Source organism: Mus musculus, chromosome 17, assembly GCF_000001635.26.
Source record: "Mus musculus strain C57BL/6J chromosome 17, GRCm38.p6 C57BL/6J".
NCBI classification, from domain to species: Eukaryota; Metazoa; Chordata; class Mammalia; order Rodentia; family Muridae; genus Mus; species Mus musculus.
Genome location: NC_000083.6, coordinates 33907473 through 33929336, shown reverse-complemented (window position 1 = coordinate 33929336; position 21864 = coordinate 33907473). Strand labels below are relative to the sequence as shown.

The 21864-nt window shown below is 53.5% G+C and overlaps 3 protein-coding genes and 2 long non-coding RNA genes across 11 annotated transcripts; 2 read left to right on the top strand and 3 right to left on the bottom strand.

The window, feature by feature from the left end:
- Positions 1-46: 46 nt before the first annotated feature.
- On the bottom strand, positions 47-9859 carry Tapbp (TAP binding protein). 2 transcript variants are annotated; one of them, NM_001025313.1, is made up of 8 exons: positions 9613-9859; positions 9287-9466; positions 8828-9088; positions 3529-3927; positions 2988-3329; positions 2820-2909; positions 2631-2710; positions 47-1197 (listed from the first exon to the last, which is right to left on the bottom strand). In NM_001025313.1, the coding sequence occupies exons 1-8, from the start codon at positions 9647-9649 to the stop codon at positions 1186-1188; spliced, it is 1401 nt and encodes a 466-aa protein (NP_001020484.1). In that variant the 5' UTR covers positions 9650-9859; the 3' UTR covers positions 47-1185. The 2 variants fall into 2 exon arrangements, with proteins under 2 accessions (NP_001020484.1, NP_033344.1); NM_009318.2 differs by having other exon boundaries at positions 2631-2707.
- Gm19412 (predicted gene, 19412) lies at positions 8841-10048 on the top strand. Its single transcript, NR_168019.1, has 2 exons — positions 8841-9267; positions 9711-10048. It is a non-coding gene; the product is annotated as a predicted gene, 19412 (long non-coding RNA).
- Positions 10012-13161, bottom strand: Zbtb22 (zinc finger and BTB domain containing 22). The gene is made up of 2 exons (NM_020625.3): positions 13064-13161; positions 10012-12520 (listed from the first exon to the last, which is right to left on the bottom strand). Exon 2 carries the CDS (start codon positions 12452-12454, stop codon positions 10538-10540), a length of 1917 nt encoding a protein of 638 aa, NP_065650.1. The 5' UTR covers positions 12455-12520; positions 13064-13161; the 3' UTR covers positions 10012-10537.
- Positions 13162-13746: 585 nt separating this feature from the next.
- Daxx (Fas death domain-associated protein) lies at positions 13747-19933 on the bottom strand. 6 transcript variants are annotated; one of them, NR_149750.1, is made up of 8 exons: positions 19739-19892; positions 18666-18906; positions 17268-18099; positions 16968-17179; positions 16530-16749; positions 15611-16064; positions 15275-15531; positions 13747-13994 (listed from the first exon to the last, which is right to left on the bottom strand). NR_149750.1 is itself a non-coding variant. In XM_006523582.3 (8 exons), exons 2-8 carry the CDS (start codon positions 18888-18890, stop codon positions 13935-13937), a joined length of 2223 nt encoding a protein of 740 aa, XP_006523645.1. In that variant the 5' UTR covers positions 18891-18906; positions 19874-19933; the 3' UTR covers positions 13747-13934. The 6 variants fall into 6 exon arrangements, 5 of the variants coding, with proteins under 5 accessions (XP_006523645.1, XP_006523644.1, NP_031855.3 ...); XM_006523582.3 differs by having other exon boundaries at positions 15275-15494; positions 19874-19933; XM_006523581.3 differs by having other exon boundaries at positions 15275-15494; positions 19844-19900.
- A 225-nt stretch (positions 19934-20158) lies between these two features.
- On the top strand, positions 20159-21155 carry BC051226 (cDNA sequence BC051226). Its single transcript, NR_045146.1, has 2 exons — positions 20159-20593; positions 20751-21155. It is a non-coding gene; the product is annotated as a cDNA sequence BC051226 (long non-coding RNA).
- Positions 21156-21864: the final 709 nt, after the last annotated feature.

The window sequence follows — 21864 nt, the reverse complement described above, 5'->3', positions numbered from 1 at the left end:
CCGAGGTTGGCTGTGCTTGGAAACGGGAGAATGAGAGGCCCGCATGGAAACTCGGAAAGACTTTATTAGCTCACGAGGACCGGCGAACAGGAGAGGACGAACCACACGGGGACATTCGTAAAGGGCCGAGACCCACCAGGCCCGGAGATGGTAAAGGTGGACCAGGCAAAAGAAAAGCTGTGGTAGGAATGGAGAGCTGGAGAGGTAGGCTTTAGTCCGCGAGGGAGACACATGGACCTTTCCGTCTCTAGACTACTGCTGTGGGCTGTCCCTGAGGTCTCTAGAATCTTAAGATGCTATGAAGACCTTTCGTCCTAATCCCCTGGCCAGTGGTTCTCAACCTTCTTAACATTAACGCAGTTCAAGTTGTAAAATTATTTTCTTTGCTACTTCGTAACTGCCTTTACTACTGTTGTGAATCCTAATGTCTGGTATTTCCGATGGACTTAAAGGGGGTTGTGAGCCACAGGTTATGAACCCGCCTCTCTGGCGCATACACTGGTTCTTCTCAACCCTGGGACTCTACGCATGTGTGTTCTTATATTTAGTTCTCTCAACAAAGCCCCGCCAAGTAACCCCGACTGACCTGAAACTCCCTATTTGTAGATCAGGCTGGCATGGAAATGTCAGAGATCCACTGCCTCTGCCTCCCGACTGTGGGCATCAAATGAGTGTGGCGCTAAGTCTCGCTTTTTTCTCATCTTAAAAGTTTAGTTCGAGTCCAGCGGTGGTGGCGCACGCCTTTAATCCCAGCACCTGGGAGGCAGAGGCAGGCGGATTTCTGAGTTCGAGGCCAGCCTGGTCTACAGAGTGAGTTCCAGGACAGCCGGGACTATACAGAGAAATCCTGTCTCCAAAAACCAAAAAAAAAAAAGACCTCTAGGCATGGTGTCCAGTGCCGTTTGTCACTCCGAGGCAGAGGGACAGGTGGATCTCTGGGACTTCGAGGCCAGCCTGGTTGGCTTGGTGAGGGTTCAGGACAGCCAGCCAAGGCTACATAGAGAGACCTTGTCTAAAAACAAGAACAAAACAAGAAAGATTGAAACAAACAAAAAAACCTTAAAAAAAAAAATCCGAGCTATTCAATGGAGGGAGAAGAAGAGAAGAAGGCTGTTGTTCTGGGGCAGGGGCTACTGGAGTCATCTGGGCCAGAGATGAGGGTGGCTTCCACAGACGAGAACTTCTTTACTGTGACTTCTGCAAGAGAAGAAAGAAGTGGGGAATTGGAAGTGTTGGGAGGGAAGTGAGTTTCTCCCAGTTAATGTAGAAACATTCTCACAGTTACAGGCGTGGGAGCAGGCTGGGGCTGTCATTTCCCACCGGCCAGACATGGTCATGAGTGTCCTCGCTCCTGAGTCTTCCAGAAGACCCAGTGGGTCAGCTGAGAATCCAAGCAAACCCCACCCCTGGGCTGTGCTCTGAGCTTTGGAAGTCCTTATGTTGTCTACATGTTTACATTGCCTGGATAGGTCAGAGCCGGACTTGGCCACTGCCGCACAGTGGTCTCCCAGGCCACTCCCTGTCACACTTTAGGAGCCTTTCCCTCCATACAGTCTCTTTGCTGCCTATTCTCATGCTTTGATGGTATCCCACTTTACCCTGTAATAAATTCTGATTGTCTTCTGCACTTTAAAAACTTATGCTGGGAGACACTCAGCAGGCAGACTCAATCACTGGTCTGAGTTTGATCCAGGATCGTACAAGGTTGTAGGAGAAAACTGGTCCCAAGAGTTGTCCTCTGACATCCAACCTTATGTGTGGTAACACACCACACACATTCATATGCACACATAGGGGAAAATCTTTAAGAGGAAGAAAGACGGGCTAGTGGGGTAGCCCAGGGGGTAAAGGTACTTGCCGTTCTGAGTGTGATCCCCAAGACCCATGGGGTAGAAGGAGAAAACCAAGTCCCACAAATTGTTTTTTGACCCCCACATGTCTGCTGTGGTATACACAGTCCCACACAAATAAATGTAACTTCTAAGCCGGGCAGTGGTGACACACGCCTTTAATCCCAGCACTCGGGAGGCAGAGGCAGGTGGATTTCTGAGTTCGAGGCCAGCCTGGTCTATAGAGTGAGTTCCAGGACAGCCAGGGCTACACAGAGAAACCCTGTCTCAAAAAGCCAAGGCAGGAGGGAGGGGGAGTGTCATCCTCAAATATGTAGCAAGCTTGAGGGCAGCCTGAGCTACATGAGACCTGTATCAACAGAAACTTAATAAAATGTGTGATTAAATTTTACCTGTTTCATTTAACTCCTCTCTCCCCCATGAGCCAAGGTTTCTGTGTAGCAGCCTTGAACTCAGGATTCTGCACAGGGCTCTGAAGTGTTAGGCCTGGCCTGGCCTGGAAGCACTGCCAACACACCTGGTTTTTTCTTTTTTTCATATAGCTACCAATTCTTTCAATTTATGTGTGATTTACATCTCTAATGGACAGAACCACCTGCATAATTTTTAAAAATCACTACTCCTAGGGAAACAGATAGAGGTCAAAAGTCTGAGGTGAGCTACACTGAGGAAGAATTTAGACCAGGTGTGTGTGAAGCGGACACCTGCCACTGCAGCCACCATTCCTCCCAGGAATAACCAGCAGGAGGCGGCAAAGCCCCAGAAATGGAACCCTGTTACCTTTGAGTTCCTGGGAATGGTCAGGCTGGCAGCTGTGGCCTTCTCCTTTGAGACTTCAGGAATGGTCCAGTAGGCAGCTACTGGGGAAGAGAGAGGGATGAGATGTGGGCATGCCCAACGAAGGAAGGGGTGGGTGAGACTTCAGAGAGTGGGCAGGGTATGTCCTGTGGGGGCAGGCCTCACACCTACCCAGCCAGCCTAGCACCTTGAGGAGTCCGAGGAGGAGAAAAGCAGACAGGAACAGGCCGATGCCGTCCTCGATGGAGGGCCCTGAGAAGCCTGGCAAACGGAAGCGGTGCGCGTGAGTTTGGTGTTTCCTGAGGCCCACCCTGGTTCTGATGTTCCCCAGGCGATTACCTGCCACCTCCAGGGTGACGTCAGCACTGCGCCCCGATGCTGGCAGGCTAGAGTGGTACACCCGACAGACATAGTGAACTCCATGCTGCTTGGCAGTGACTGGAGGTAGCTGCAGGTGCCCAGACTGGCTGACAGAGCCATCGGAATGGTGGCGGATGGTGGAGAGCCACGTCTTCCCCTCAACCTTTCTAGAACTTCCTCCTGGGCCGCCTCTGAGCTCCCACTTGACCTCCAGACCCTCCGCAGGGAAGAAGTGGGATGCAAGACAGAGCAGTTCTGGGGGTGCCTCTCCTGGGGCAGCCCACACAACGGGTGCTGGTGTTAGAGACACTCTGGGGGCCTCTGAAGAAAGAATAGGAAAGGTAACTGAGGGAATTAACCTCCCTCCCTCCCTCAGTTGGTCTTCTGGCTTCCCTAATACTGCAGGGGGCGCTCTGTCTCCCCGTTAGAACTTCACAACAATCCCATGTTAAAGCTTTCAGATGCCTAGGACTCCCAACTGTCTTCAGTATCACCCCTGCCATGGTGTTCCCCGACTCACTGTGCACAGTCAGCTCCAGGGAGACCTGTCCTTGCAGGTAGGGCAGGTGTACCGTAGCCAGGTAGACACCCTCCTGAGAAGGCTTCACGGCTGGAAGCCAGAAGGTCCCATTCCCAGTCCACGGGCCCCAGGGCTCATCGTCATCCCAAGCTGCAAATGCCGTAGCCTTTTCCTGGGCTGGTGGCATTCTCCCGGCCAGCCCGGGGGTGGCAGCCAACAGCAGGTGACCCTTTCCCCTGTGCTGGCGTCGCCACTCCAGCCCAAAGGGAGGAGGGCCTGCGTCCAGAGAGGGAGAACCTTCCAGGGCGGAGGGTGCGTAGGCGAAGCGCAGGTCCAGCACTGCATCCTTTCCCAGCTGGACTCGAGGGGCAGGGTTATGGGTGAGGACGGTCAGCACCACTGGGCGTGCGTGGGGAGAGTGGAAAGAAACGGAAAGGAGAAGGAGAGTTGGTGGCCCGACCAAGCTCCAGGTTACCCACGCTTCAGGGACACATCCATTTACAATATCATAGGGGTAAATCAAGGTGATGAGAGGTTTGCAGCCCTGGAGGTGTTGAACACACACACTGCCAACCACGATTCTCAAATCCTATAGATGGCCCGGATCTCTAAGGGCACAATAAAATTTCGTCGTGCGTGTGCGTGTGCGTGTGCGTGTGTGTTTCACCTACATGTAAGTGCACCATGTGTGCAGTACCAAAGGAGGCCAGCAGAGGACACTGGATCCCTGGAATTAGAGTTACAGGTGGCTATGAGCCATCACATAGGCACTAGGACCACAACTATCTCAGCCAATGCTCATAACTGCTGGGCCATCTCTGTACCACCACACACACACACACACACACACACACACACACTCTTTCTTTCTCTCTCTCTCTCTCTCTCTCTCTCTCTCTCTCTTCCTTTCTTCCTTTCTCTTTCTCCCTCTCTCTCTCTCTCTCTCTCTCTCTCTCTCTCTCTCTTTTTGGAGATAAGACTCATTTTGGCCCAAGGTAACTTGGAAACTCACTCTGCATGCTAAGCTAGTCTGGAACTCAATAGATAAGAGATTATCATACCCCAGCCTCCCTTCTTTCTTTCCTTTGTGTGTGTGTGGGATGGGGAGTTTTGTGGGGCAGATACCACTGCTGTGCTATGGCTGACCCTAAGCCTCAGGCACAGGAGCAAGCACTACACTCCATCACTGAGAAACAGTCTGCAGCACAGCGGTCTGTTGGCCCTCCCGACCCCGCCTCTCCAGTGCAAGCACTGCAGGCCTGACTGTCACACACAGCAGGCAATGGGCCTACCACTGAGCTACACCTCAGCCCCAAGCCCCAATCTCCACAGTAGAAATGGAAGCTGGACATAGTGGCTCACATTGGTAACCCTAGCACATGAGAAACTCTGGTGGGAAGACTGCCCTGAGTTCCAGACAAACCTGCCTGAGTCTCAGTCTCAAAAACAAACCAAAATGAGTCACAGGCAGTCACAGTGAGAACAGGACCTACCTACTGGGGATGCTGGGAGATTGGTCTTTTTTTTTAAAGAGACACAGCATAACATGCTTTCATTTTAAGCCCAGGTATGGGATAAGGGCAGCTTCAGACTGTGTGACAGCTGACAGATTTGCCTCATGCTCTAGCAGAGGCGTGGCTTTGCCAGCTGCAGACAGTGTCTGTGATTGGGTGATGCTTGGAATTCTGGGAACTTTTCAAAGTGTAGATAAATGCTAGAACCCCCCAAGAGGAGGGGTAGGTGGCCTTTGGCCATTCAGGGGGTTGGTTACAGTTTGTTAGTCATGCTCAAAGAAGCAACAAAAACCAGAAATTAGATTCAGATTGCTTTCTCTCTCTCTCTCTCTCTCTCTCTCTCTCTCTCTCTCTCTCTCTCTCTCTCTCTCTCTCTCTCTCTCTCTCATCCTTCCTTCTCTCCTATCTATGATAAGGAGTGAAACCAGGGGATAAAGGGTGGAAAGAGAAGAACCCACAAGGTAACAAAGACCTACCTACTGAGCTACTGAGTTTGTGGTGAAGGTTACGCCATTTAATACCTCTGGCTAACCAAATCTTGTTCCAGTCCTGGCTTTGCCTAATGAAAATCGCTATAGGGGCTGGAGAGATGGCTCAGTGGCTAAGAGCACTGGCTGCTCTTTCACAGGTCGTGAGTTCAAATCCCAGCAACCACGTGGTGGCTCACAACCATCTGTAATGGGATCTGATGCCCTCCTCTGGTGTCTGAAGACAGCTACAGTGTATCCACATACATAAAATATAACAAATGATTCTTTTTTTAAAAAAAAAAAATTCTAGCCAGGCAGTTGTGGTGCAGGCCTTTAATCCCAGCACTCGGGAGGCAGAGGCAGGCAGATCTCTGAGTTCAAGGCCAGCCTGGCCTACAGAGTTAGTTCCAGGTCAGCCAGGGCTACAGAGAAATTCTGTCTCAAAAAAAAAAAAAAACAAAAAAAAACAAAACAAACAAAAAACCCCTCTCTCTAGGAGGCAAATTAGTAATCACAGGAAAGTTTATGGATCAGAGCTCTCCCCAGCCCCAGGTGTTTAACATTTTCTAAGCTGCCTTTTACATTTTTATTGATTCATTTGTGTATGTGTGTTCCTGCATGGTGTGCATGTGGAGGGCAGAGGAGGACTTCCGGGAGCCAGCTCTCTCCCTGTGGGCCTGGGTGAAACTCACAGCTTTCATCAACTTTACCCTGTCACCTCTGTAACCCTGCAGGACACACGCTGTTTGTTCTTGAGATTGTATTTTAATTACAACACTTCTCTCTTCCCTACCCTCAAGCCCTCCCACACACCCCCTCCTTCAAATTCTTGACCTCCTTTTTGTTATTGCATGCGTGCTTATATTTGTGTGTATGTATGTATTCCTGTACTATAACCTGCCTATAACATGTTTCTAGAGTCGGTGAAACCGCACACTGTGCGCACTAAGTGTTGAGGAAGATGGATTTGATTCTGGTTATGAAGCTCCACGGCCCGTTGTGTGTCCAGCACAAGCAAGGCCTGGCTCTGGGACCTCAGACATTCCAACAAGGAGACTAACCGGGGCTGGAGAGATGGCTAAGTGGTTAAGAGTACTGAGTGCTCTTCCAGAGATCCTGAGTTCAAATCCCAGCAACCACATGGTGGCTCACAACCATCTGTAATGGGATCCGCTGCCCTCATCTGGTGTGTCTGAAGATAGCAACAGTGTACTCATATAAATAAATAAATAAATAAATAAATAAATAAATAAATAAAATAAAAAGGGAGACTAACCAAGATGATTTCCTACCCTAGTGTTCTGTGAAAACATAGCCATCCAGGTGAGGCTGCCTAAGCCTGCTGCAGCAGCTTCTGCAAGGTGAGCGAGGAAAGTCCTCAACTGACCTGCCTGGGCTGCACAGGAAGGGCAAGGGAACCTGCTTAGGAGCTGACCCTGTGTCTCAACCAAAGGCTGAAGGAAGCTGGGGCTGAGGTTTGCTGGCAGAGAGCTTCCCTGACGCTGTCAGTGCCCTGGGAGCAGGAGGGGGAAGGTGACAGCAACAAATAAACCACTTTCATTATTTTCTCTCTTTTTAGAAGATTTTAAATGGTTTCTTTTAGGTGCACTGGTGTTTTGCCTGTGTGTATGTCTGTGAGAGTGCCAGCTCCCCTGAGACTGGAGTTACAGCGGTGAGCTGTCATGTAGGTGCTGTGAAGTGAACCCAGACCCTCTGGGTGATCAGCCAGTCCTCTTAACTGATGTGCCATCTACCCAACCCCCACCCCCACCCCCATTTTCATGATTTTCATATCAAGCAGAAGTGACCTGAAAGTGATCTGATGGGGAAGACAGGCCATAGTAACTTGATTTTACCCCAAGTCTATGCGAAGTAGTCTTCTGAGAGTCAGCTCTGGTCCAGAGCACTCTAGGACTCAGATAAGGGCCTAGAGAGGCTACTCAGCACTTTAAACCACAGACTGCACTTCTGAGGACCCAAGGTCGGTTCCCACGCCACATGGCTCACAACCAGCCGTAACCCAGCCCCAGAGGATCCAACAAGCTCTTTTGGATTCCCTGGGCAGCTGCACTCACACGCATATACCCATACACACACACACACACACATACAAAACTAACTCTGCAAATAACTAATACAGTCACTGAGGCACACACACCTGCCCTGCAGAAGCCACATGGGATTATCTTTGACAGATCTGAGAAGCACGGTGAGTCGACATCTGATCACCCGTCACTGAGCACGCAGGGCCACCCCATACACTGTGATTCCCAAGCCCAAGCTTTCAGTAGGTTCTTTGCTAGTTATCTGGAGGTCGATCTGGGGACCTCAGGGTCCTAACTTTTTCTTGGTGCTAATAACATTTATTGGACCAGCACATAGCTGCACAGGGCCTTGCTTCAATGCCACAAATAAAAGTAGCTGGCAAAATAGATCCTACTTCTTACAGTTGGAAAAAAACGACCCATAGGGCAAAAGGTAGCCAACACCATCCCACATGAAGACCAGCAGTGTGAGGGCAGGTGGTTTCAAGAGAACTACTGTCCCCACAAAGGGCCTGCACAGGGTGGAGCTAAGAGTAGAGGTGCCAGTGGAGTTTCAGACTGTCCCCATTTGGAGACTTCAAATGATGAAGGCAAAGGACTGAGTTCGGTGAGAATATTTGCATAAAAGCACCAGAAATGGGGAAAGCCAATGACGATTCTATCTACCTGTTAGGTGGTGTCCAGAGAGAAAAGCAAACATTCAGGACATTCAAGACAGATCTACCCCATAGAGTGCCCCTTCCCCTGTCCAGCACAGCAAAGTGGTGGGTGGATCTCTGGGAACTCAAGCGGCAGAACCGCACCTGTGCACAAGCCACCGTTCTGCCCACTAGAGGCCACTGTTGAGGCACTAAAGACCGTGGCCGAGAGCCTTGGCAAGAGGTTCCTTGCTGGGCTGACTGTCCCTAGTCTCTAGTGCGCTTTGAAGAGACTCAAAGTGTGATTTTTGAAACCTAGGATGGGTGCAGAAAAAATTTGGGTTTCGGGACGCCTAACCTTATGAGTTTCTCAAACTCTGGGATCTGGAAACCGACACCATGACCGCCTCTGCAAAGTCCCGCCCCCAAACCACAGTAGGTTTCAATTTTACTCTCAGCCTACAATGAAGGGTGAAGATAAAATCTAACCAACTCCCTTCCCTTAACAAAAGAATATATACTGATCCCCAGTTGAAGAAATGACCCATTCAAACCTCTTGGCGAGTCGCCGAACTGGCCCATCTAGATCCTTAAAAACTACCCATCCATCTCGCGCGCCTCTCGGCGGCTACCTGTTGCCATGGTGATGACGACAGGCTCCCGCAGAGGCTCCGGCTGTGGTCGCAGCAGGCTGGAGAGGCTGAAGAGAGTGCTGGATACGCTGACCAGCAGCCAATCCCCGTCCAGGGCCCGCGGGCAGTTCTGCTCCGGACTCAGACTTCTAGCCCACTTCGCCGAGGCAGGGAACGGGATGAAGCGGCTCATCTCGCAGTGTGGGGCGGAGGCGCCTGCGGGGTACCGCCTGAAGGCGGCCAGGAGCATTCCCGCCGGGTCTGCAGAACCGAAAAGGGTGTAACGGTAGCCCGGACTGGAAATGTGCTGACTACACACAGGCCGGAAGGCACAAACTAGCAAAGTAGTGAACGACTTAGAGAGCATCCAAACGTATTTACAAAAGGGAAAACTGAGGCCCAGCGTCCCTGCGTGAGCTAAGAGGAGGCGACAGATGCAGGTAAGTCCCGAAGACTCACCATCCACCTTGAAGTATAGCTTTGGGTCAAGATCTGGCCGGGGCGGCGGTCCCCTGGGTCCATGGCGCAGTAGCAGTGTGGCAGGTTTCTTAGACAGGCCACCCCCACCTGCATCCTCCACGAACCAGCACTCGATCGCCTCTGGTCCAGCCGAGACGACGGAGACGACGGTCGCTAGGCCTGGGGAGAGGGGCTCCGGTGACCAGAGGGCCATAGGATGTCCGGCGACCGGCGACCGGCCCGCCCCTTCAGACCCGCCATGGGACCTCCTCCCTCTCCTTCCCAGTGTGTCTATTCCTAAACAAGAAGAAATGGGGTCTGCTCACCCAGTGCCACAGCGACGAGCAGGAGCAGAGGCTTCATGGTGCTACGATCTCTCCTACCAAGTCTTTTCTTCCCCTTTCACTTTCATTTTCCTTCTAAGGCTGGGGTGAGGAACTGGAAATTCCCCGATCTGGTCAGGTGAGGGCGTGACTGCGCGTTGGAGGAACGCCGCCCACAGGGGCCAAACAGAGTTGCCGAAACCCTGTCTGTAGCTCTCCAGCCACTCCTCGCCCTGCACCCACCCCCTTGGCTCACCGGACTGCGCCAACTTTGAGCCCTTTATCAGCCTAGACTCCGCCCTCCTGCTGTGCCCTCTCCGCGCCACCTCCCTTAAAACCACACTCCCGCGTTCCCAGACCTGTGCCAGGTCCCAGCAAACAGAGGGGTGTTGGGAAGCCAAGTGAAGTGACCAATAAATATTTTAATCACCGTTAAAAATTAAGACCTATACTACGCGGCTCCCACCTTGTGTCCACCCACTTTCATGACAACCCAATTTGGGATCCCCATGGCAAGGGTGGGGTAGTACAGAAATAAGGGGCGTATCCTTCAAGAGGAGAAAGGACAATCGTTAAGACTCAAAGGCCTTGTCCCACAACACAAACACAGACTTCAGGCACAAACTAGCACAACCTGACTGTTGGCTCTGTGACTCTAGGATGCTCAAAAGGTCCCTTTTCCATTCCCCCACCTTGTTGGCACTACTCCGTGAAGGTGGGGCTCTGGTGTGCTCAGGGGAAAAGCAAAAACACAGCTTAGTTCCAGAGATCTCGAGGAAGGGGCTGAGGAATGGAACGGGCTGGCGACGGTGCAACCCACGCCCTTCTCTAGAATATATACAAGTCCACCGAGGTAAGGGAAGACTGTTTGGTGGGGGAAACCCCGGGAGCCATTGCTCTTAGACTAAGCTCCCCAATTGCCTGCTCTTCAGTGTGCTGCACCTCCACCCCCACTGAAATCCATCTCCACTTTGTGCACGCTGGGTGGGGACCAGACACGCCTATGGGACGGGGGCGTGGCCGAATTTGCCTCATCGCCACTGCCCCCACCCACTGTGGAAGACTCCCTCTTGGGTTGCAATGCTGGCCCAGAAGGTGTCCCGGGTCCAGGTCCAGGACCCGGTCCAGATCCGACCCCACCCACACCCATCCGGTGCCGACGCTCACAGTGTCCCCGGTGACGCATGAAACTGTCCCGCCACATGAACTTCTTGGCGCAGACACTGCATTCGTACGGCTTGAGGCCCGTGTGTGTCTTCATGTGCTCGGTCAGGTGGTGTTTCATCTTGAACTTTTTGTTGCACACGGGGCAGTCAAAGGGTCGCAGGTTGAGATGCATATTCACGTGCCGGTCCCGCATGCTCTTATGTGAGAAAGCCTTCCCACAGTGGCACAGAAAGATCTTATTCCCGTCGCTGTTGCCTGTCCCTCCAGGAGCCCCACCAGAGCCACTTGGTATGCCCAGCCCCACCGCAGAGGTGCCCCCGAGGGTCACTGCCCCGTGCTCAGCTGTGTTCCCTGGTGGCTGGCCTGGAGCCTGTGAAGAGGAGGATGGGAAAACCAAGATCTGGTTGCCCGGCACATCCAATGGAAGGAGGGGTCGTGGAGGGTGGGTGAGGGCATAGGAGGAAGGGGTGGGTCCTCCGGGGTCATCAAGCCCTGCCCCAGCGCCCCCACCCTCATAGGGGCCAAAGTCATTGGAGGATTCACAGAAGTTGACCTGCTCTTCCCCCTTGTCTGCAGGCTCGGTCAAGGTCCGAACATCACTGATACTGAGGGTAGCCTCGGGCTCTCCCCCTGCAGGAACCCCAGAGCCGCCTCCCATTTCTTCATCCTCATCATCCTCACAAGTCAACACCAGATCTTCCTCCTCTTCCTCATCTTCTAGATCGGGGTCTTGGTGGACCAGGGAGGCTGGTGCAGGGCAATTTCTAGCTTGCTTCACATACACCCAGTGTTTCTGTGGCACTGCACTGGCAGGCATGCAGTTAGACCTCCGGAGCCCAGCCCCGGGGGCCACGGCCCCTCTCCCATCCCCACCGTCATCGCATAGCTCATCGGCCTCCAGCAGCAACTTCCCGGAGGTGGTACCCGCACTGCCAACCACAGGGGCTGGGAACACCGGGCCACCATCCCGACGGTTCCCACTACCTGCTGCTGAGGCCACAAATGCATCCTGGGAGGTAGAGGAGAAATCAGTCGACTCCCGGGGGCTGAAGTAGTTGCTACTGCTGGGAGACTGATTCTCACTGGCCCTGCTGGAGGTATGGGAACGGACAGAGCCTACGGTGGCAGGGGCGACAGTGCCCCCATTCCCTGATGGGACACTGGCACAAGGGACAGAGACAGAGGGGGCTGCAGCAGTAGTGACAGTGGTTGTAGTGGCTGCGGATCGACCCTCCCGAAGGAGTTCAGTGCACTTATCCACAATGTGCCACATCTGGAGGACCGACCCCACTGTGAGGAAGTTGACAATGTCCGCAGCAGCCATGCTGAGGCGGCCCGTGTAAGCTGAGGCCAGGACAGTCTCAAAAGCGCCTGGGTCCATGACGCTTGGCAGGGAAATGGAAGTCATGCCTTTCAGTAGGACCTGGTCGTGGAAGTAAGGAGAGGAGGCAGCCAAGACGGCCCTGTGAGCGCGGAACTCCCGTCCCTGCACGCGGATGGACACATCACAGAGCTGACCCTGGAGCCGCTGCTGGTTGAGGGATTCCAGGAGGGCACTGGTCACCTCAGGGAAGGACACGTGTACCACTGCAGCTGCCGGCAGAGGCAGTGGCGGTGGAGCCAGTGACAGAGGCAGTGGGAGTGTGGCCCCACTGGGTGACAGAGCAGACGGCTCCATGCTGTGGAAGGAGATACCCCCCCAGCCACAGGAACAAAGGAAAGAAGAGGGCGGCCGGGGGGGTCTCTAGGGAAAAAAAAAAAAAAAGAATAACAGCATTTTGAAAGCATCACTGATTTTAAGCCATCACAGTATTTAAAAAAAAAAAACAGGTACCCCTGTCAACCCCATGGTACAGACGGGGCAACTGAGGCTCACTATTAAGTAAAACATCCAATCAAACACCACCAAACCGCAGCGCTAGCAAAGAAAGTATTCCAAGTTTAGTACTCTCGCTCCTGGGTCAGGAAATAGGGGGCTCTCAGGGAAGGGGCGTCTATCCTAGTCTACGGCTTCACTCTCAAAAGAACGCCCCCTCCTTGGTGTTGCGTACCGATTTTCTTGGGGTGAAGGGGTGTTCTCCACAGTTCTCAAGCTCCTCCCCCTAGAGCCCCCAGTTGATCCCGACCCCGCCCCTTCAGGACCCTCCAGGGCTCCGCCCCCTGGATCCCCGACCCCGCCTCGTGTTTGCCCCCGCCCCCGAACCCCGCCCCCCAGTCCTCCCCAATCGCGCCCTCGGACTGTTCCCCAGCCTGAGGGGGGCCCCCAGCCCCGCGCGCCCCCGCTTACCTGGCCGCGCGCCCCCGGGCCCCCCCCCTCACTCCGCGACCAGAGCCGCAGCCCCAGCCCCTCCCGCCGCCATCTTGTGCCGACTCCCTCCGCCTTCCGCCTCCACTCCGCCTCCCGGACCTGCGACCTTAAAGGCGCAGGCCAGCACCCCTCCTGTGCCGCTGGGCAAAAGTCGACCGACAGCGACACTTTTCCTTTAAAGAACCGGCGCTTCATTCCGCCTTAAAGGTACCAGGTCCCGTCTGCGGCTGAGGACTCAGGAATTGGTTTGGCCGAAACCTTCGTTCCCCTTTAATCCGACAAGCCTACCTTGTCTCATTGACCAGTGCTGGCTTCCGCTTCCCAGGCTCCACCCCGAGCTCTGGACGTTAGCTTGCTCGCGGGATCTAACAGCCCTTTTCCCAGCATATGAGAACCCCCCAAGCCCCGCCCCCCTCCTCCAGGCCTGGATTGGCCAAATCACCTTGAGTCAGCCCCTGATTGGCCTTTTCACTCAGACCGCTCAAAACGAGAGAGGAAAGCTGCTTAAGAAGGCTTCCGAAGCACTTATCTTTAAAAGTGCCTAGGGGAAGAAGGCTCAAGGAAGGGTTAAGGATGAGGACGCCCTAAAAAGAGAGCCAGGATAGAAAAGGCAGATCCAGGTGACAGCTGTCACAAGAGAAAAGGCAAAGTAAAGGAAAGAATACAATAAAAAGAAATTCATTGTTTATTAATGTGTCTGTGTAAAACTTAAAACATTTTGATTTTTTTTTTTTGTCAAAAGAAACACCATCAAAACGGGAGGAGCTCTGTCCATCTTTTACTCCATCATCTTCCAACAGCCATACAAAAAACCTTCTGGATGCAGGGAGCACGGGGAGCATGGGGCCTGCTAATCAGAGTCTGAAAGCACGATGATCTCCTCCGGGTCGCACTGTGTGGCCACACTGGTCTGCAGACAAGTCAGAGGAGAAAGAAGGGTGAGCCAGGCATGGCGGCTCACGCCTTTAGTCCGAACACTCAAGAGGCAGAGGCGGGCTGATATCCGAGTTTGGGGCCAGCCTGATCTACTACATACAGAGTTCTGGGACAGTCAGGGCTACATAGAAAGACCTTGTCTCAGAAACAAAACAAAGCAGGATGGAAGGCTGGAAGATGGCTCAGCCACTAAGCACGCAGCTGCTTTGCAGAAGACCCGAGTGTTGTATCCAGTCTCACATGGCGGCTCTCTGCCTTCTCCGTGACTCCAGATCTATAGGATCAGACGCCCTCTTCTGGCCTCCATGAGCACCAGACACAAATGTAGCACATAGGTATGCATGCCAACAAAACACCTATTTACATAAAATAAGTCTTTTTTGTTTTGTTTTACATGGTCTCACTATGTAACCTTGACTGTCACTGGGTAGACTAGACTGTGGCCTTGAAGTTAGAGAGACCTGTATGCCTCTGCCTCCTGGTTGATGGGGTTAAACCTAAACACACACACACACACACACACACACACACACACACACACAGCCAGTCTTTGAGACTTTGTGTGTTCTTTTTCCTCCCCTTTATCCGCCCCCATCACTAGATAGAAAAGAAAGGATAGACAGGAGAGACAGGATCTCTGATTCTAATGTCTCTCTTCCTGTTTGTTCTTTGAGCAAGACTACTAACAAACCACAACCAACCCCTGTACTACCACCAACCATGCTTCCTGGAAGGTGGGGAGGCTCTGCCATTTATATGCTCTCCTGAAAAGTTCCCAGAATTCCAAACATCACTTCACACAACCAAAGCAACTATCTGTAGCTGGTAAAGCCACACCTCTAGAGCTCACAGTCACAGTCAGTTGGAAGCAGCCCCACACTCCACACCGGGATTAAAATGAAAACCTATTTCACTGGTTTTTTGTTTGTCAGTTAGTTGGTTTTTGGGTTTTAGACAGTTTCTCTGTGTGGCCCTGGCTGTCCTGGGACACACTTTGTAAACCAGGCTGGCCTCAGACTCAAGAGAGATGCTCCTGCCTCTGCCTCCCAGGATCAAAGGCATGTGTCGCTACCACTCAGCTCTGAGTTGTTATAAAGACGCCAAAATTCCAAAACTGTCACTACACAAGCATGCATGCACGTGCACGCACTTGCGGGCGGGCAGGAAGATGGGGAAAACAGAGGAGCAGGAGGTGCAATACCCACAGAAAGGGAAAGGGTGAGAATGCAGTGCCAGGGGACACTGCCCACTCACCTTATAAATACACTGCCGGAGAGACTGAGCCTGGGGTGTCTGGAGAAGCAGGGATGGAGAAGGGCTGCACAGAGAGCTGGTCACCAGTTCATGGCTGGGAGAGTCCACCCTTGTGGAGGAATCAGCGACAGAAGCCACAGAGGCCAAGGGGGGGGATGGCATAGGCTGGACACTTGTGTTCTGCCCACTGTCCTGCTGTGCCATCGGTTCTTTTATATAGCTAAGGACAGAAGAAAAATGACAGAAAGGGCCTGAGGCTGCAGGGAGACCTAGGACATCAGGCTCCCTTCAGAGAGTCCTGCCTCCTTGCCTGCCTTCCTCCTCACCCACTATTACCTGTTTCCTAACAGTCCAGAGCCCAGTTGCTTCTTTTCCTTCCGAAATCTCTTGCTGGGGGGACTGGCATCTCTCCAAGTGTGAGAAGAGACACGCCCATTGACAGATGTAGAGGTAACCACAGCTGCCCCATTTTCCAAGATGGTGGGGAGGGAATCTTCCGACTTTTTCCTGGAGGAGGAAATGTCCCTTTCCTCAGGCAAAGCTTCCATCTCTAGCTCAGCGAGCTGGGACACAGGACTCTCGTCTCCCAGGAGCGGCTCGAGGAGCTGCTCTCCACTGCTCTCAGCGTCAGTGCTGGGAGGGTCCAGGGATGCCCCTGGCGGGGATGCTGGGGTCTCTGTCAGTCCTCTCTTTTGCTGCCCCTCGGGGGTCCTGAGCCCTTCTGCAGGCTCTGAATTCCTTCTATGGAAAAAGTCTGAAGGCGATGTGGGACTCTCATTTCCTTCATTATCTGGAAAAGAAAGGGGAGGGGTGGATGAGGAACAGGGATAGAGGGGCTGTGCAAAGGACATAGGAGAGGGCTGGAGAGATGGCTCAGTGGGTAAGAGCACCGGACTGCTCTTCCAAAGGTCCAGTGTTCAAGTCCCAGCAACCACATGGTGGCTCACAACCATCCGTAACGAGATCTGACGCCCTCTTCTGGTGTGTCTGAAGACAGCTACAGTATACTTACATATAATAATCAATAAATCTTTAAAAAAAAAAAAAAGGGCATAGGAGGAGGAAGAGGAGGAGGAGGAAGGAAGGAAGGAAGGAAGGAAGGAAGGAAGGAAGGGAGGGAGGGAGGGAGGGAGGGAGGGAGGGAGGGAGGGAGGGAGGAAGGGAGGGAAAGGCTCAACAAGGAGCTCATGTCCGACAGAGCAGAACTAACACCACAAGGATGCTCCCCACAGAGGAGCTCCGTTTACGCATATACCTCCTCCTTCCTCTTCTTCATCACCCCCCTGATCTTCCTGCAACTGTTCTAGATCCTCATCTTCATCTTCAGTAGCCTCTTTCTCCTCCTCTTCCTCCTCCTCCTCCTCCTCACTTTCCTCGTTATCTTCGTCGTCGTCATCATCATCGTCATCATCGTCATCATCAGTCTCAGCTTTGGAGGTAGTAGGGCACTCCTGGGATGCCATTCCGCTAGGACCCTGAGGGAAAGAGCAGTCTCTCTTAAGGAATCCCGTGCCCCACAGCTTTTTGATTGGTAGGAGGAGGACTCAACTCTGGGAGCTCATGACTGCGAGACTGCAAGGCAAGCACATCACCAATATTCTTTCCCCACTTCCATACGCTGCTCCAGGAGTCACCCTGGAGTGCCTAGTGGCAGTGCAGGGCGCAGACAAGATCTGAGTTAACCCTTCCATACCTCACCAGATTCCGAGGAGGCTTTGGGGGGGTCTGAAGGTTGGGGGGCGGTGCCTAAGAGCCGGGCTCGTCTCTTCTGTCTCTCGCCCTCCTCAGTCTTGTCTTGCATCATTGCATACTTGGAGATGACCTCATCCAGCCGGTTCATGGCCAAGGTTCGATTTTCCCGAAGGCGGCGAGCCAATGTGGGATCAGACAGTGCGGGGTCAACGCCTGTGTGGGAAAACAGGGTCAGCAAACCCAGTCCCAATCCTACAAGGGACTAGAGATGCCTCCATCCAACCTGAAGGGAGCGTCCTACCTGGCCTATAGTCATCTGTGAGGTGACAGCCAAAGTTGTAGATGAGATCCAGGTGGCGCCGCTCCTGTAACCTGACGCCCACGTCCCGGAAGGCATCCTGAGCCAGGAGCTGAAGCTGCTGTCTGGGAAGGCCCAGGCTGTGCCGGGTCGCCGCCTTCTCCACGGCTCTCAGCACATCTCCATAATCGGGGAAGGTGTCCAGCCCCGGCTTGTTAATGAGCCGTTCAATGCGCCTGTTGACCTCTGGGTACCGGGTGCCTCGGTACGGAATTCGCTGCTCTATGACCCGCCCCGTCAGAGAAGAGCAGTCCTTCAACTCACACAACCGCCCGAAGAGGCGGATCAACTTCCTCTTCAAGCGGGCCTCCTGCAAATACGAGGAGTCTGGGTCATCCAGCTCTGACAGGTCCAACTCCTTCTCCTGCAGCCGCCGAATCTCGGCTACGTACAGTGCCAGCAGCTGCTCCAGGCGCTGGATCTGCCTCCGGGAACCGCGAGTCCTTGAGGCCTCAGAGGCAGTGTTTTCAGTGTTTGTAAGGTCAGAGGGGGGCTCTGTGGGAGGGTTAGGGCCCGACGCCTCACTGGTCGTTGAGGCTGCAGGAGCTAAGTTCAACTTCTTCTTGATGGAGTGAGCTTTAAGAACAGTGCAGAGCTCGTTAATGTACACATAGATCTTAGCGGGCCGCTTCCGAGACCGAGCCAGAACCCTGGAGAGGATGTTGCAGAACTCTGCAGAGGCCAGAAACACAGACTGGGCACGCTGCTGCAGTTTGTGGAGGAACGGAACCACCTCAGGGTGGTCTGATGTCTCCGTCTTACACAGTTCAAGGAACTACATGGTTCAAGGGAAGGGAAAAGGGGGGAAAAAAAGATGGAATCGGTGAGGAAGCCAGAACAACCAGCCAATCACACACCCCTTTACCTGGCATCGGCCCTATCACACCATAGTGGATCACATCTTTTGTTTTTCAAGACAGGGTTTCTCTGTGTAGCTCTGGCTGTCCTGGAACTCACTCTGTAGACCAGGCTGTCCTCGAACTCAGAAATCTGCCTGCCTCTGCCTCCCAAGTGCTGGGAATAAAGGTGTGCTCCACCACTGCCCAGCTTTTTTTTTTAACATTTATTCTATATATGAGTACACTGTAGCTGTCTTCAGATACACCAGAAGAGGGCATCAGATCCTATTACAGACGGCTGTGAGCCACGCCATCATGTGGTTGGTGGTAATTGAACTCAGGACTTCTGGATGCTCAATGCTCTTAACCGCTGAACCATCTCTCCTGCCCAGTGGTTCACATTTTTAATCCTAGCTGTCAGGAGGCTGAGGCAAGTAAAAGCTCTGTGAGTTCAAGGCCAGCATGGGCCACAAAGGGCGACCCTTTTATCTCAAAAGCTTACCTCTTCAAAGAGCTTCTCATTATCCAACTTGTAGCACTTCCTACTACCGGAGTTACTGCTCCCTCCATCCACACGGGGCTCGGAGAGACCAGTGGCCTGTTGAGACAGGCCAGGACCAGGTCCTGTTGAGGCAGGATTGGGGGGTAGGTTGGAGGGCCCTGGTTGAGCAGCAGCTTCATCTTCATCGTCATCATCAAGTACAATGATGCTGTCATCGGTGGCCATGGGGGTTCAAATTCCCCTGAGGGAGAAAGTATTGGAAAGGTCAGAATTCTGGAAGGGGCAGGACAAGGGAGCCTCGAAAGAGCCCCTCCTGCTTAGTCCCACCCCGTCGGGGTTTCAGAATAGCTTAGTCCTTCCCAAGCCTTCCCAAGTCTTCAACGCCTGTCTTCTGCAACTCTCAGTTTCGAGCAGCTCTGGGGGAAAGCCTCCGGATCACCTTAAATCCTCACCCTCAACTCCAGCCACTCCCACCCCAGTGCGTTTCCTGTCTTTCGGTTGCGTTTTCCCACACTCTGTCAGCTGCTACGTTTTCTCTTTCCTCCCAATCCAATGGAGGACAAGGTCCCACGCTGCTCTCCGAGTTTTTCTGTCTACAGGAACCAACACCCTGTCCACACCACGTAGTGGGTTTGCCCAGCTCTCGCCCTCAAACAACACAGTCCTCTCGGACTTCTCCTTAACTCCAACTCTTCGACTCCCTCCCCAGAGCCTGGTGTCCTCTCCGCTCCTACAGTCATCTCCGTGTTCCCCCTTCCTCCAACCGGGGCTGTAGGCTGGAGATTTTTCACCTCCAGTCCCCTCCCTCTCACCGCACCCTGGTTTTCCCAGCCAACTCTCAGCGACGGTACCCGACAGCGAGCCCACCACTCGCCATTCCTCCTGTCTGGGCCTCAGCTTCCCGCCAAGGAGCCCTCTCTCGGCGTTCAGCCCTAGGCCGCCACACTCGCCTTCAGGGCTAGCAAGGTACCCTACCAGCTCGGCCCTGAGCCTCGTCGGGCAGGCCCTGCCGAGCCGTCGCCTTCGCCACTCCTGCGCCGCCACCCCCGCTCCGCGCACGACCTGGCCCCCACCTCAGAAACGGTCTCTCGAGGATCCCCTGAGCGCGGATCACAAATCCTCGCATAGTTCCCTCCGCCTTCCTCTCCCCAACCCCCACCGCAGACCCCACAACAGACCGGAAGCCTTAGCGCTTCCGCCTGGAGCACCTGAGGGCGGCCATATTGCTGTACGGGACCCAGGCCGCTTAGAGCCGGAAGTGACGCTCGGCTCGCCCACCGAGGCCACCGCTCCGGGGACGCGGAGGCTCGACGGGGCGGGGCGGAGGACCAGGTAGATGGGGCGCGCCATGTTGCCGTACGGCACCGGCCTGCTCCGCGGCGAGGCGTGGAGCTCTTTGCACCAGGAGCTTGCCGAAGCCGCTCGGCCAATCAGAAACTCCAGCCTCAGACCTGCCCCACAACCCCAAGCCATCGCGTGGAGTCGCATCGGGTAAGACCGGTCCCTCCACCCTAGGAGGGTAAGGAATCTCCTGCAGGTAGCTAAGGAGCTGATGTCTCTATGGCTGTGCAGGGCTCCAGGGAACGAAATAAAAGATATGCTTTTCCTGCCCTGGGTTGGTGTAAGCCTTGCACCGCCTTCTCTGCTCTCCCTCCGGCCCCTGGAGTTCCACCGCCTGGCTGCCTACGCTGGCCCTTCCCTTCCTTCGAGAGGAGGCGTGCACCTCGAGGCTGTCCAGCCGGGCCTCCTGGGCCAGGTGCACACACACACGAACACACGCATACAAATGAGCACAGCATGATGCTGGAGTGAGCTATTGTTTTTATTGTCGTCGGCGACACGCATCTCAGACTGCACCACTGTCGTTATGACCGAGCCCCCTGGTGCGAACCGTGGGCCCCCTGTTTGTCCCGGAGTCGTCTTGACCGGTACAGAAGGCAGTGCTTCACTGCCTGGGTTTGCAGGGCGGGAGGCGGAGCGCGGGATAACCTGGCGCGGGCTTGGGGAGAAGCCGTGCAAGCTGCCGCTGGGAGCTCTAGGAAAAGAGGCTCATGAAATCCCGCGGGGTGTCTTCTTCTCCCGCAGAGCCGCGGAGAAAAGGAAGAGGGGGAAACCACTGTGATGCCCGCCCGGCCCAGGGTGGGGAGGCAAGGTCCGCAGGTGTTGATGAGGAAGCCTGAACGTCAACACTCTGCGCGGAGACTTCGGCTCTGCAGCCTTCCTTCCACGGTGGTGGGCATCTTGCCAATTTGCAGGACCAAGAAAGAAGCCCAGCTGCTCTCAGAGGACCCGAACTTCAATTTTAAACCCACCTCCTCTCATTGTGTCCGGCCTTCTGGGCTTACAGCATTTCAATAGGAGCGGGGTGGGGTGGGGTGGGGTAGCTCTCCAATGGCTGACCGGACTCTTAAGAGATGATTTAATTTTCTTATCCTTGGGTTTCTCAAAATGGGTTTCCCTGAAATAAAGGTTCCCCCATCTTTTCACAATTATTTATATTCCCTTTTACGCGTGTGCCAGTGTAAGTCTCTACACAACATGAGTGCAAGTGCCTGTGAAAGCCTTTAAGAGCACTTGTTGCTCACAACCAACTGTAATCCCAGTTCCAGGAAATCCAATAGGCTTGTGTGTGGTGAACATACGAGCATCCAGGCAAATCATCCATACACGTAAAGTAAAATAAATGTATTGTTAAAGTTAGTCGTTATAAAAACTGACTGCAAGCTGAGGGACCATGGAAGAAGGGAGCGGGTGTGGATGGAAGTTAGGAGGTGAAAGTTGGATTAGAGTTCTGTGACAAGGCCAGCTTGTGGCACTGACCAACTCACAGAGGCCAAGATTACCTGCTATTAAGAGACCATCAGAGGAGCTGGAGAGATGACTCAGCAGGTAAGAGCACTGACTGCTCTTCCAAAGGTCATGAGTTCAAGTCCTAGCAACCACATGGTGGTTCACAACCATCCTTAATATAGATCTGATGCCCTCTTCTGGTGTGTCTGAAGACAGCTACAGTGTACTTAGATATAATAATAAAATAAATCTTTAAAAACAAAAAAAAAAAGCCCATCAGAAAGCTGGGCATGGTGGCGCATGCCTTTAATCCCAGTACTTGGGAGGCAGAGGCAGGCAGATTTCTGAGTTCTAGGACAGCCAGGGCTAAACAGAGAAACCTGTCTTGAAAATAAAAAAAAAGAAAGAA